Below are 12,383 nucleotides of genomic sequence, written 5' to 3'. Positions count from 1 at the left end.
CATCCTTGTAAAAAAAACGACTTCAACGTTAATAATTAAGTAGGTACCTATTCTAAAAGGCAAGTTTCAACTACCGATCAATCACTGTTAGCTACTAATTGCTAGTTACTTGTGAGGGTAAACTAACTATGTATATCCCTTTCGAGCACTCCTCCACAATTTGCAATTTGGCAACCTTCCAAAAACTGCCGGCTTAGAAAAAATACCACGCGAAAGCATATTTATTTTATTTATTTTCTATAACGGTCCCTTTACTTGTACGCGATTTTAATATATTTAAAAAATATATAAAAGAAGGGTCTACTTCAGATTAAACAATAACAAACAAACGGACTTGACCCAAACACAATCTGTCACCGTTCGTGTTTGAAAAATACTAAAAAATGCTAACTGACTTTTCGTTGGGTACATAATATCTCGCGGTTTTGCAAGATGACCCCTTCTGAACGATTTTAAAAACGTTTCACGCCAAAACGTTCTTCAAAAGATCAAAAGACTCTTCGAGTTAATAACTGTTTGTATTTTAATTGCCATAAAGTAATAAAGTTACTGAAATCCTTTAGAAGGAAGTTGTTAAAGTTTATGTTGTTATTGGCAATTATTATAGCCGAGTGACTCGCCATGAAACTCGTCGACATTTAACAGATTATTGTTTTCATTTCTAATTGCACTACTTGGATTGTTACTTCTTTTAGTGGATATAAATACGTAATGAATTATTGTTGTGTTGGACATTCAATTAAATCCAATCGTATAAATTTTCACATTATGCAAATTACTGGGCTGTTAACAGTTTTGAATGATTCACGGTTAGTTTCACTAGACTTATATCGACCGGGATATGAACCGTGATTACCGTTTGTATTGTTTTTGAGAACATCGGGAGCTCAAAAACAATACAAAAGGTAATCACGGTGCATATCCCGGTCGATATAAGTTTACTGGGCTGTTGTTCATAAAGGCCTGTGCAATATGCGTGTGCATAGACTTGCACGTGCATGTGCGCAGTGCAGTCGGCTGCATTACTGCAGCGGTATTGCAGCTCGAGATTACTGCCGACTGGCTTTTGATATTTGCGGCAGCAATAGGGAATATTACGCGAAACTCTGCGTAGGGGGCGCCACTCCCACAATAAGTCACTATCTAAGGGTCTACCGCAAACGATAGAGTCGAAATTGTTATCTGACCTCTCTGTCACTCTTGCTTATTCGAGCGATAAAGAAGAATTTCAAATTTGCCGCCTTTTTCTACTGACAAGATCTGCTTGACCAGGTATGACTATAGGTTTTCCTGTCATCTATAGGTAAAGAACTACTTTGTATTTTTTTTCAAAATTTTAGACCCAGTAGCTTCGGAGATAAAGGGGGAGAATGGTCGGACAGACAGACAGACAGACGCACGAGTGATCCTATAAGGGTTTCGTTTTCCTTTTGAGGTACGGAACCCGAAAAATCACCTGTCGAAGCCAATAAGTACTTACATTCTTATTCTATTCAGACAATACTCATTTCAGCGGTTTTATATCTGTACAAGCATCAGTCCGCATATTTACGCATAAATTCACAGAATTTTATTTGTGAAGTTACAATGGCGACCGACACAAAGGACACAATTGGAAAAGCTATAAATCTGCGCGACACAGCTTTTGTTAGTGACGTCACAGTGCTCAATGAACATTGAGGAAATTCGGTACGGATGACCTGTTGTTGCAAATGGTAATGATTTTGCCTCATTTTTAGGGTTCCGTACCTCAAAAGGAAAAAACGGAACCCTTAAAGGATCACTCATTCGTCTGTCTGTTTGTCCGACTATTGACCCTTTATCTCCGAAACTACTGGGTCTAAAATTTAGAAAAAAATACACAATATAGTTATTTACCTATAGATGACAGGAAAACCTATTAGAAACGTGCAGTCAAGCGTGAGTCGGACTTAATTACTTAGTTTTTGATTCGACCCCTACGGGTTTTTTAAAGACATTTCATTCACGTTCCACATAAAAAAAATACATAATTAAAATTGGGTACTTAATGTACGGAACCCTTGGAACGCGAGTCCGACTCGCACTTAACTGGTTTTTGGTAAATAAACAGCTTTGCTGTACAAACAATGAGTTTTTCGGAACTTACTCGTATGTACGAATATTATATTTACCAGTCGCGAATCGGTATATGTAATCACTACATAGTATAAAACAAAGTCGCTTCCCGCTGTCAGTCTGTCTGTCTGTCTGTATGCTTAGATCTTTAAAACTACGCAACTGATTTTGATGCGGTTTCTTTTTAATAGATAGAGTGATTCAAGAGGAAGATTTACATATATTTTGTTAACCCGTGCGAAACCGGGGCGGGTCGCTAGTGTAATATAAGTCAGTCATATTGGATTATGCGATCGATAACATGTACTAGCGAGTAACTTTTACTATAGGACCAAGCCCGAAATAGTGAAAACAAAATTTGGCTGTTTCATATATCTTAGCTGATTGAAAGAGCCAAACTTCTTAAAAAAGTCAAAATTGTTCCTCCTCCCAAGATTTGGCTAAGGGTTAAAAACCCTATATATCTGTTTTTTCTGCATCTGCCAAAGCTCTCTGGGCGCACAATTATTCACCCCTCCAAATGTATTCTCTGAATTAATGAATTTACGGTCACTTTTATACCGCTCCCGAAGTCGGTCATTGGAAACGATAAATCACTGTTGTCTGCTGAATAGAATAATGTACCTGCTGTAACACTAGCTGATGGCCATGGCTTTGTGTGGGGAATCTATTCAGAATATCGTGTTACAGGCTGTTTCTCTGAATTATAATAATTCACGTTCGCTCTACTGTAATTTAATACTTTTGGTGTAACGGTTAGTTTCTAATATATCATGACTGTGTATCTGTAAGCCAATGTAGGATTGAAAATTGTCGCATTATAACCGTTTTCCAAGTCATTGCAAGTGCGGTAGGTGATGGTATCTTCTTCGGTTTGCGATGATTTCAGTGCACAAGACGTACCTAAACTAATACCCAAAGCTACCGACCTACAACGTGCCCTGCCTGTACCCCTGTGCTATTATTTGAACTTGATCGTAATAATTATGATTTCAGTTTTGCGCGTAACGATAGAATAGTTTCCATTGCTTACTGAATAAAAGTACAAAGTTTACACAAAATATTCTGGTTCTTTACAGAAATCGACATCCACAAATCCGAAGAGTGCCGCTCCGAATGGGTGGAGATCAGGGATGGTTACATGCCGAATGCGCCAGTCTTGGGGCGTATATGTGGCTCCGGGAAGGGTCCCATGATGAGGTCTACGGGGTCTAGGCTGACTGTGGTATACCAGCCGGGGCTTAGGCCTAAGCCGTTTAAAGGATTTAAGGCGCATTATGAAGGTAAGAAGCAAACACCTGATAGTTTGTTTGTGGATTCATGATAACCTCTTAATTTTCTTTTACCAATCATCTTGTTTCTTGGAGAATAAAAGACTTTCTTTAGAAGGAGGAAGTGAGAGATTAACGTTTGCCAGATTACTAGAGTCTGTTTTTTCATTAATTTGCAGCGGTGTGTGGCGGTGACATCGAGGTGGACAGCAGCGGCCATCTTGAGTCCCCGAACTACCCGGACGATTATCAGCCCAACAAACTATGCATCTGGAAGCTATCTGTGCCTGAAGTAAGCGATTTATAGTGGGAGATCCCTCAAATATGAGTCTCTGCTCTCATCTACTGTAGGACTTAGTACTCCCTACACCCCACTGAACACCCCACATAACGGAACTGAACACCCCAATGGACGTCTGGATTACCTAAGCTGTCTACGTACGAATCACATAACCAATTAGGGTAGAAGTGCCTTTACTCGTATCTTATTAGTATCCGATATTATCTTATTGTCTTCGCGTCTCTAATCATCATTGGCCTTTGAGTCTATTACAGACTATACAAGCAGTGTCAGGTAGGGCGACAACGTTTTTCGTGGCTGTGTAAGCATACGGGAGCGGCAAACACGACCACAGGCCTGGCAGGTGTAATGTGCCCGTGGCGAACAGGGGTCGGGCTGATGACGCGTCTGTAATACAATATTCATATTCCAGGATTACCAAGTGGCCCTCCGTTTCCACTCGTTCGAAGTGGAGAACCACGACACCTGTTCCTACGACAAGGTGAAAGTGCGCGATGGACACTCCATGGACAGCCCGCTTATTGGAGTGTTCTGTGGGCACAAGATTCCTCCTGATATCAGGTTTGTATTCGAAAATATATATGTAGAACTGTAGGCACAATGCATCTCGGATTTTGTCAGGTCATAATACTGCTACGTGAATTACGTGTAACATCCGTAACAATAATTGGAAAGCTCATTCAATTCTAAATTATGGTACTGGTATATGCTTTACGGCACTGCCTTTTTGCTTCGTGACAAGTAATAGATTAGAATACATGGATCAAGAGGTAAAATTTATAACAAATTAGCTTCAGGATTGCCTGAGATCCTGCCACTAGTTCCAATGAGAGATGAGAACACTGGTTTTATTTTCACCAAACAACTAAGAACCACCCATTTATGATATCCCACTTTTTGCGTCGGGGATTAAAAAGAGTGAGCTTCTTGTATCTAAAACATCACGGATCTCCGTGAGATCACCCCAGGTCCCACTCAACATCGGAGCCCCCACTCCCTTCACGCAAATAGGCGCCAGTCAGCCAGTCGTCGTCACTTGTCACCATGCCTATCACGTTCTAACAAGTTTATGTAAGTGCGAAAGTGAAGGGCATAGTGATATACGATAAATGAAAATGCATCCATGCTGCACCCGCAGTTGCGGAAACTTGCCCGTGCTAATACAATGAGCCCCAAACATTTTTATTTCTAGATCCACGTCCAACAAACTCCTAGTAATCTTCGAGTCAGACAGCTCAGTGCAGAAGGCCGGGTTCTCCGCCACCTTCATGAAGGAATTCGACGAGTGTTCCATCATCGACCACGGCTGCAGCCACTCGTGTGTCAACACGCTGGGTGGGTACGAGTGCGCTTGTGATATTGGCTACGAGCTGCATTCTGATGGGAAGAAGTGTGAAAGTAAGTATTAGTATTGTAAATCTAGATCATTGTTTGGTTTACTGAATGACTCTTTCATGGATTTTAAAGTTGTTCTCGCTGCGACGATTCTGTGCCAAGTTAGCTATGCCTTCTTCTTCGACCAACTGGCTCGTGGATTTCCATCGTTACAATCCCAATCGACAACACTACACAACGCTTCAACACAGAGCATTCATCAGTGACTACATCGATCGTCATCCCTGTGCGACAGATATGACTTCTCATTTTCATTTCAGTTTCAACCCTTTCGACGACGAATTTCCAGGTATTGAGTGCTCCATAACTAGTTTCGTCATTTTGAGTTGGAGAACCGTTCTAGCAATCAACGACCTCGTCCCACAGACTTACTTACTTAGTTATTAGTTACCGTGAGGTCTCATTAATAAGGACTGTTGAAGTATGTTACTAGGGTCTTAAATTACACTAATTATTTATCTTCCAGACGCCTGCGGTGGAGTCCTGGACGCTCCCAACGGCACCATCACATCCCCGTCTTTCCCCGACCTGTACCCGCCATCCAAGAATTGCTTGTGGGAGATTGTGGCTCCACTGCAGCATAGGATCACTCTCAACTTTACGCATTTTGATCTAGAGGGGAACAATATGTATCAACAGGTAAGCTGAAAGAGATAAGCCCTAAAACCTGAATGGTACATTTTGAGAAATTTTCTGTCGCGAATGCTACGGCTGCGGAAAGAAGTGTTGTAGATTTCTCTACATGCAATATGGGTAGGGTGCAGTATCTTCTAAATGGAAACATATATGTAGAATTTAGACATGTGACTTACAGACGTCCATACTGTCCATAGGCTACGATGACCACTTACTAGTTAAGCTTTATGTGGGTTTACCACCAACGTTGCATTTAAAACAAATATTTAATTTACGGTTTCTTGTAAAGAAAGGGGACAATTCATAAAGTTAAATAAAAACATACCTGGAGCATTCTTATGCTGCAAGACCTATATATACTTGCCTTCTTCTATTTATGGATCTTATTGTTTCTACAGTCTTGCATAGTATTTTTGGTTATTTGTTCCAGGAATGCGAATACGATAGCGTGACGGTGCACTCTCGCCTGAGTGCTGAAAAGTTACGGCGGCATGGTGCCTTTTGCGGCTCTCAACTGCCGCCTCCTGTTACCTCTGATGGAAACGTGCTAAGAGTTCAGGTTAGTCCAATATATATACAGGGTGTCCCAAGAAGTAGTGATATACTGAAGCTGGGAGGTAGAGGACCTAGAGGGCTATCTGAATCACCCCCATGTATGTTCCGCGATTTTTCGTATTTTCGGAGTTATGATTTTTTTTAATTTTTCACCTATCGCCGAGTACGATGAGATTTTTATTTATGGTGACGTGAATTATTGCGGTAGATGCTTGATTTTTTTTGTGTGCTAAGCTGATAGATAGGCCAATTCAGTATGGTAACATTTACTATCGTCAGATCTCTGAAGCGAATTAAAAAAAAATTAATGCCAAGAAAGATAAAATTACCCAGTATGTTTTATTTTTCTAAGCGCCCTTGAAGTTGTGAACACTGGGTAATTTTATCTTTCTTGTTATTAATTTTTTTTTTAATTCCATTCAAAGATCTAACGATAGTAAATGTTACCATACTGAATTGGCCTATCTATCAGCGTAGCACACAAAAAAAATCAAGCATCTACTGCAATAATTCACGTCACCATAAATAAAAATCTCATCGTACTCGGCGATAGGTGAAAAATTAAAAAAAAAATCATAACTCCGAAAATACGAAAAATCGCGGAACATACATGGGGGTGATTCAGATAGCCCTCTAGGTCCTCTACCTCCCAGCTTCAGTATATCACTACTTCTTGGGACTCCCTGTATATTTTTTATTTACCAGTAAATGTATAAAGAACTACACTCTTCTCCTTCTCTCTCTCTATCTCTCTCTCGATATATCATTTAAACCAGTTCCATCGACAGCTACTACTTCGAAGCCCATGTTCCGCTTTTAGACCTACTCTTTCGCGGTCTTTGTCTTTCTTTTGTTTAATAACCTTCACTTTATATTTCATAATCAGAGCAAAAGTAGCGTCTCATAATTGAACAGCAGAATCGTGCAAATAATATGACAATAGCATAGGTACCTCCTGTAAAATTTCATAATCATTAGAAATTCGGCATCATCAGGATACTCAACAAATTCCTCTTCGGAAAATCCAACCATAAATAACCATTGAAAGGTCAAAAGCATTGTCCCGACTTCAAAATTATTTATTGTTAATAACAATTCTAGTTCACCTCCGACGCGTCAGTCCACCGCTTCGGCTTCGCAGCGGCCTACTACATCGACGTCGACGAATGTGCTGAAAACAATGGCGGCTGCCAGCACGAGTGCCACAACACGTTGGGAGGCTATGAATGTGCTTGCCGAAGTGGATTTACCTTGCATCCGAATAAGCAGGACTGCAAGGAGGGCGGGTGCAAGCATGACGTCACGCAGCCGCATGGGACTATTGTCAGGTGAGAATCTGAGAACAGCTTAGGAATGAATGATGATGAAATGAAATGCTGTTTGTCTCGCTAAAACTCGAAAACGGCTGAACCGATTTGGTTAATAATTGGTATTGAATTATTTGTAGAAATCCAAGAAAGGTTTAAACTGTGAGAAAATATTGAAAAATTCAGAGAAAGAGAGTAAATACAAACAATTTTGTTTTCCCATACAAACTGCTCCTACCAACCTACCTGTCAAACATTAATGATATTAGTCCTGTCGGTACGGTACACTGGATTTCCTCAAATGGATCGCTTAAAATAAAACTCGCGAACAGACACTGCGAAACTAACAGATGCAAATTTCAAATGAACCTTCTACTCGTACTGGTACTGGAGGGGACACCTTGACATATTAGTTAAAGCCAGCCAGATTATGTTCATGGCAACGTTCAGACCTTTATTGGCACAGTCAAGGAATTTGACTTATCTGCCACTTCGTACTTTGTAACAGTAGGGATCGAAATGAAAGCCGCTGTACCAAATTCCTTGACCTTACTTGTCGAATTGTTCTTGCCTATTTGAGTTTGATGTAGGTATGTAATTTATTTTCAGCCCGAACTATCCCGATCTGTATCCATCGAGGAAGGACTGTGTGTGGCAGTTCTCAACAACCCCTGGACACCGGGTCAAACTGATTTTCAACGTCTTTGAGTTGGAACCACATCAGGTATTCATTATTCAAATCAATTGCTTTCACTGAAGGTATCACTATTACCACCAGCCTTCAACGTTCTCTCGCGTTTAACATAGACCAAGCCATCTTACATCATGAGAGAAAGTCTATGTCCCACATTATAAGAGATGGTTTGGTCTATTTCACATCGCGGGACTTTTGTCTACCTTTCGTACGCCTAAATGGCATTACGAGTATTTGGGTTTGCTTAATTGAAAATTAAGACAGTAAAAAATCTGCAGGAATGCGCCTACGACCACGTAACCATCTATGACGGCGCATCAGCCGACGAGAAGACCCTCGGTCGTTTCTGCGGCGGCAAGCTACCACACCCTGTCGTGGCCTCGCAGAACCAGATGTACGTCGTGTTCAAATCCGACGTGTCTGTGCAAAGGAAGGGATTCTTGGCTACGCATTCCACTGGTAAGATATTTAATCATACACTAGTTTGTTCGAAGATTGGACTGATTTCTCAATAGAATTCCATCAGACCTTGGCACGCTTTTGTCGTTGTAAGTGCAAACAACTATTCATCATCCGCCCTTGTCGTATCTTCCATACCCCTGTCACCTTTCATTCCTTTTCAAATCGACTCTTTACCTCATCCACCTATTTCTTACTTTTCGGAGATAACAATTATATACTTCATCATCATCTTCCTGGCTTCCCGGCATTTTTGCCACGGCTCATGGGAGCCTGGGGTTCGCTTGGCAACCAATTCCAGGAATTGGCGTAGGCACTAGTTTTTACGAAAGCGACTGCCATCTGACCTTCCAATCCGGAGGATAAACTAGGCCTTATTGGGATTAGTCCGGTTTCTCCGCGATGTTTTCCTTCACCGAAAAGCGACTGGTAAATATCAAATGATATTTCGTACATAAGCTCCGAAATACTCATTGGTACGAGCCGGAGTTTGAGCCTGCGACCTCCGGATTGCAAGTCACACGCTGAGGCCACCAGCGCTTCTTACAATTACATACTTAAACAACAGAATTACGTTTCAGCGTGTGGCGGCTACCTCTCCGCCACAGAGTCAGTAAAGCACCTGTACTCGCACGCTCGCTACGGGGACGACTCGTACGAGTCCCGCGCCGACTGTGACTGGAACATCGTGGCGCCGCTCGGACACTTCGTCAAACTCACCTTCCTCACTTTTGAGTTAGAGCCGGAGTCGCACTGCGGATACGATTATGTGCAGATCTTTGGGGGGTATGAGGGGAGTGCAGGGGATTATGGGAAGTTCTGCGGGACTGTGGTGAGTATAGGTACATTTTTATTACGCCACTATTTATGTCCTGCGGTGCCTTCGTGCCGCAAAATCAGGCAAATTCGTCACACTTCGTGCGATCCTGATGGCGCAGCATGGTTCCATTTTTATCGCCTGTTAGAACGTGACAGGCATGGTGACAAGCGATAAAAATATTACGACCGTGCTACCGCCGCTGGACTGTGTGCCTGTGGCGTTATGCCATAAAGTAGGATGAAGCCCGACATTCGCTTTTAGTAGCAAGGCAGTCTTTGCCTCGCAGCGCCATTATGCTACAAAGTCAGTACCTACCAAACCTGTACAATGTAAACTAATACTTAAACCACAGAATAAGTAATAGCTAGAGTACTACCGTACAGAAAGGACACTTCCTACAAAACCGAAGTTTGACAGCGGTTCAGGGTCGAATCATGATATCCCTTTCTAACTTACGGCACTAGCCCTTTCGGCTATTTAGGGTTGTCAAAATTCAAGCCATTATCTTATTTGTGGTCGTGCACGCAAAGGAACGTCAAGTTGTGTCAACCCTAATAATTGCTCGGAGCAATGCTGAGCCGAACGGAGCCGAGTTTGCCCGAAGCCAGGAGTGTCTCCCCACTACTTAACTAAATAAACAGTTTATTTTATCTCTTGACAGATGCCTCAAGAGCTAATCTCCACTACAGAGGCCCTCCTCGTCCGCTTCCGCACTGACGACTCCATCGTCTTCAAGGGCTTCTCCGCGTCCTACCAGGCCATAAAACCTGATGTATGGAGCGGGGAAGATAGTTCGGAAGGTGAAGATGAGGAGGAGGACGAACGGATGCCGCCGCTGGTGGTGGGAAGAAGGGGATTACGCGCGCCGACACCCAGGTAACATAAGCTGCCATTCTCTCTCAAGCAAGTCGCTAAAAAGAGATGGAATTTCGGGGTAGTAACAGGCGATAAAACCTGATGTATGGAGCGGGAAAGATAGTTCGGAAGGTGAAGATGAGGAGGAGGACGAACGGATGCCGCCGCTGGTTGTGGGAAGAAGGGGATTACGCGCGCCGACACCCAGGTAACATAAGCTGCCATTCTCTCTCAAGCAAGTCGCTAAAAAGAGATGGAATTTCGGGGTAGTAACAGGCGATAAAACCTGATGTATGGAGCGGGAAAGATAGTTCGGAAGGTGAAGATGAGGAGGAGGACGAACGGAAGTCGCCGCTGGTGGTGGGGGAGGGGATTACGCGCGCCGACACCCAGGTAACATCATAAGCTGCCATTCTCTCTCAAGCAAGTCAATAATAAAAAGAGATGGAATGTCGGGGTAGTAACAGGCGATAGAACCTGATTTATGGAGCGGGGAAGATAGTTCTGAAGGTGAAGATGAGGAGGAGGACGAACGGATGCCGCCGCTGGTTGTGGGGAGGAGGGGATTACGCGCGCCGACACCCAGGTAACATCAGCTGCCATTCTCTCTCAAGCAAGTCGCTAAAAAGAGATGGAATTCCGGAGTCGTAACAGGCGATAGAACCTGATTTATGGAGCGGGGAAGATAGTTCGGAAGGTGAAGATGAGGAGGAGGACGAACGGATGCCGCCGCTGGTGGTGGGAAGGAGGGGATTACGCGCGCCGACACCCAGGTAAGATCAGCTGCCATTCTCTCTCAAGCAAGTCGCTAAAATGAGATGGAATTTCGGGGTAGTAACAGGCGATAAAACCTGATGTATGGAGCGGGAAAGATAGTTCGGAAGGTGAAGATGAGGAGGAGGACGAACGGAAGTCGCCGCTGGTGGTGGGGGAGGGGATTACGCGCGCCGACACCCAGGTAACATCATAAGCTGCCATTCTCTCTCAAGCAAGTCAATAATAAAAAGAGATGGAATGTCGGGGTAGTAACAGGCGATAGAACCTGATTTATGGAGCGGGGAAGATAGTTCGGAAGGTGAAGATGAGGAGGAGGACGAACGGATGCCGCCGCTGGTGGTGGGAAGAAGGGGATTACGCGCGCCGACACCCAGGTAACATCAGCTGCCATTCTCTCTCAAGCAAGTCAATAATAAAAAGAGATGGAATGTCGGGGTAGTAACAGGCGATAGAACCTGATTTATGGAGCGGGGAAGATAGTTCTGAAGGTGAAGATGAGGAGGAGGACGAACGGATGCCGCCGCTGGTTGTGGGGAGGAGGGGATTACGCGCGCCGACACCCAGGTAACATCAGCTGCCATTCTCTCTCAAGCAAGTCGCTAAAAAGAGATGGAATTCCGGAGTCGTAACAGGCGATAAAACCTGATGTATGGAGCGGAGAAGGTAATTCAGAATGCGAAGAATATGAGGTTATAGGTAAGCAACCTCTTACTAGCATGGCATTAAACAGATGCCATCTGCGTCTTTTTTTTTATTAGCTTATTATATAGTGTGTCCCACTGCTCGGCAAAGGCCTCCCCTTTTTCCCGCCACTTGGCTCTGTCAAATCCACACTCCTGCCACTCCACACAGAATATAGTCCAAACTGTAGTGTCATGCTGTCATGAGTTTAGCCTCGGTCGAGATTATAGACTCGAGGCTTCAAGGCCAGGGCAAATCTTCCGTACTTTTAAAAAAGCTAATAAACCAACTACTCACTTAGTTGTCTAAAATTGTCAAACAAAGGTAGTCATCATGGTTAAACTGCCGAATCCGACACAGGAGCAGCCGATGCAACGGAGCCACGCCGTTTTATCGACTAAATAACTAGTGTTTAGTTTTAAGCTTTGTGGGCCTTGTTGCCTGAATTAAACTTCTAAATAAATAAATATAAATAAAATAAATAACTTCCAGGTTCGTGCGGCGGCCCACGTGACGCTGGCCGCTGCCGCGCCAC

The 12,383-nt window shown here is 43.3% G+C and overlaps 1 protein-coding gene across 1 annotated transcript in view; it reads left to right on the top strand.

Moving 5' to 3' along the window:
* The window catches only part of LOC134649734 (bone morphogenetic protein 1-like), a 139,076-nt gene extending 127,716 nt beyond the window's left edge, over positions 1–11,360 (top strand). Inside the window, exons 10-23 of the mRNA XM_063504565.1 lie at positions 3,177–3,380; positions 3,548–3,660; positions 4,082–4,230; positions 4,862–5,067; positions 5,531–5,703; positions 6,131–6,259; positions 7,357–7,583; positions 8,172–8,286; positions 8,535–8,715; positions 9,297–9,547; positions 10,197–10,411; positions 10,690–10,783; positions 11,045–11,163; positions 11,255–11,360. Coding sequence (XP_063360635.1) covers positions 3,177–3,380; positions 3,548–3,660; positions 4,082–4,230; positions 4,862–5,067; positions 5,531–5,703; positions 6,131–6,259; positions 7,357–7,583; positions 8,172–8,286; positions 8,535–8,715; positions 9,297–9,547; positions 10,197–10,411; positions 10,690–10,783; positions 11,045–11,163; positions 11,255–11,360 — 2,282 coding nt within the window. The remainder of the gene's footprint in view (positions 1–3,176; positions 3,381–3,547; positions 3,661–4,081; positions 4,231–4,861; positions 5,068–5,530; positions 5,704–6,130; positions 6,260–7,356; positions 7,584–8,171; positions 8,287–8,534; positions 8,716–9,296; positions 9,548–10,196; positions 10,412–10,689; positions 10,784–11,044; positions 11,164–11,254) is intronic.
* The last annotated feature ends 1,023 nt before the right edge of the window (positions 11,361–12,383 follow it).

The sequence above is a fragment of the Cydia amplana genome, chromosome 7 (genome assembly GCF_948474715.1).
Source record: "Cydia amplana chromosome 7, ilCydAmpl1.1, whole genome shotgun sequence".
Classification (NCBI taxonomy): domain Eukaryota; kingdom Metazoa; phylum Arthropoda; class Insecta; order Lepidoptera; family Tortricidae; genus Cydia; species Cydia amplana.
Note: the sequence above shows the minus strand (reverse complement) of the source record. Positions and strands in the feature narration are given on the sequence as shown.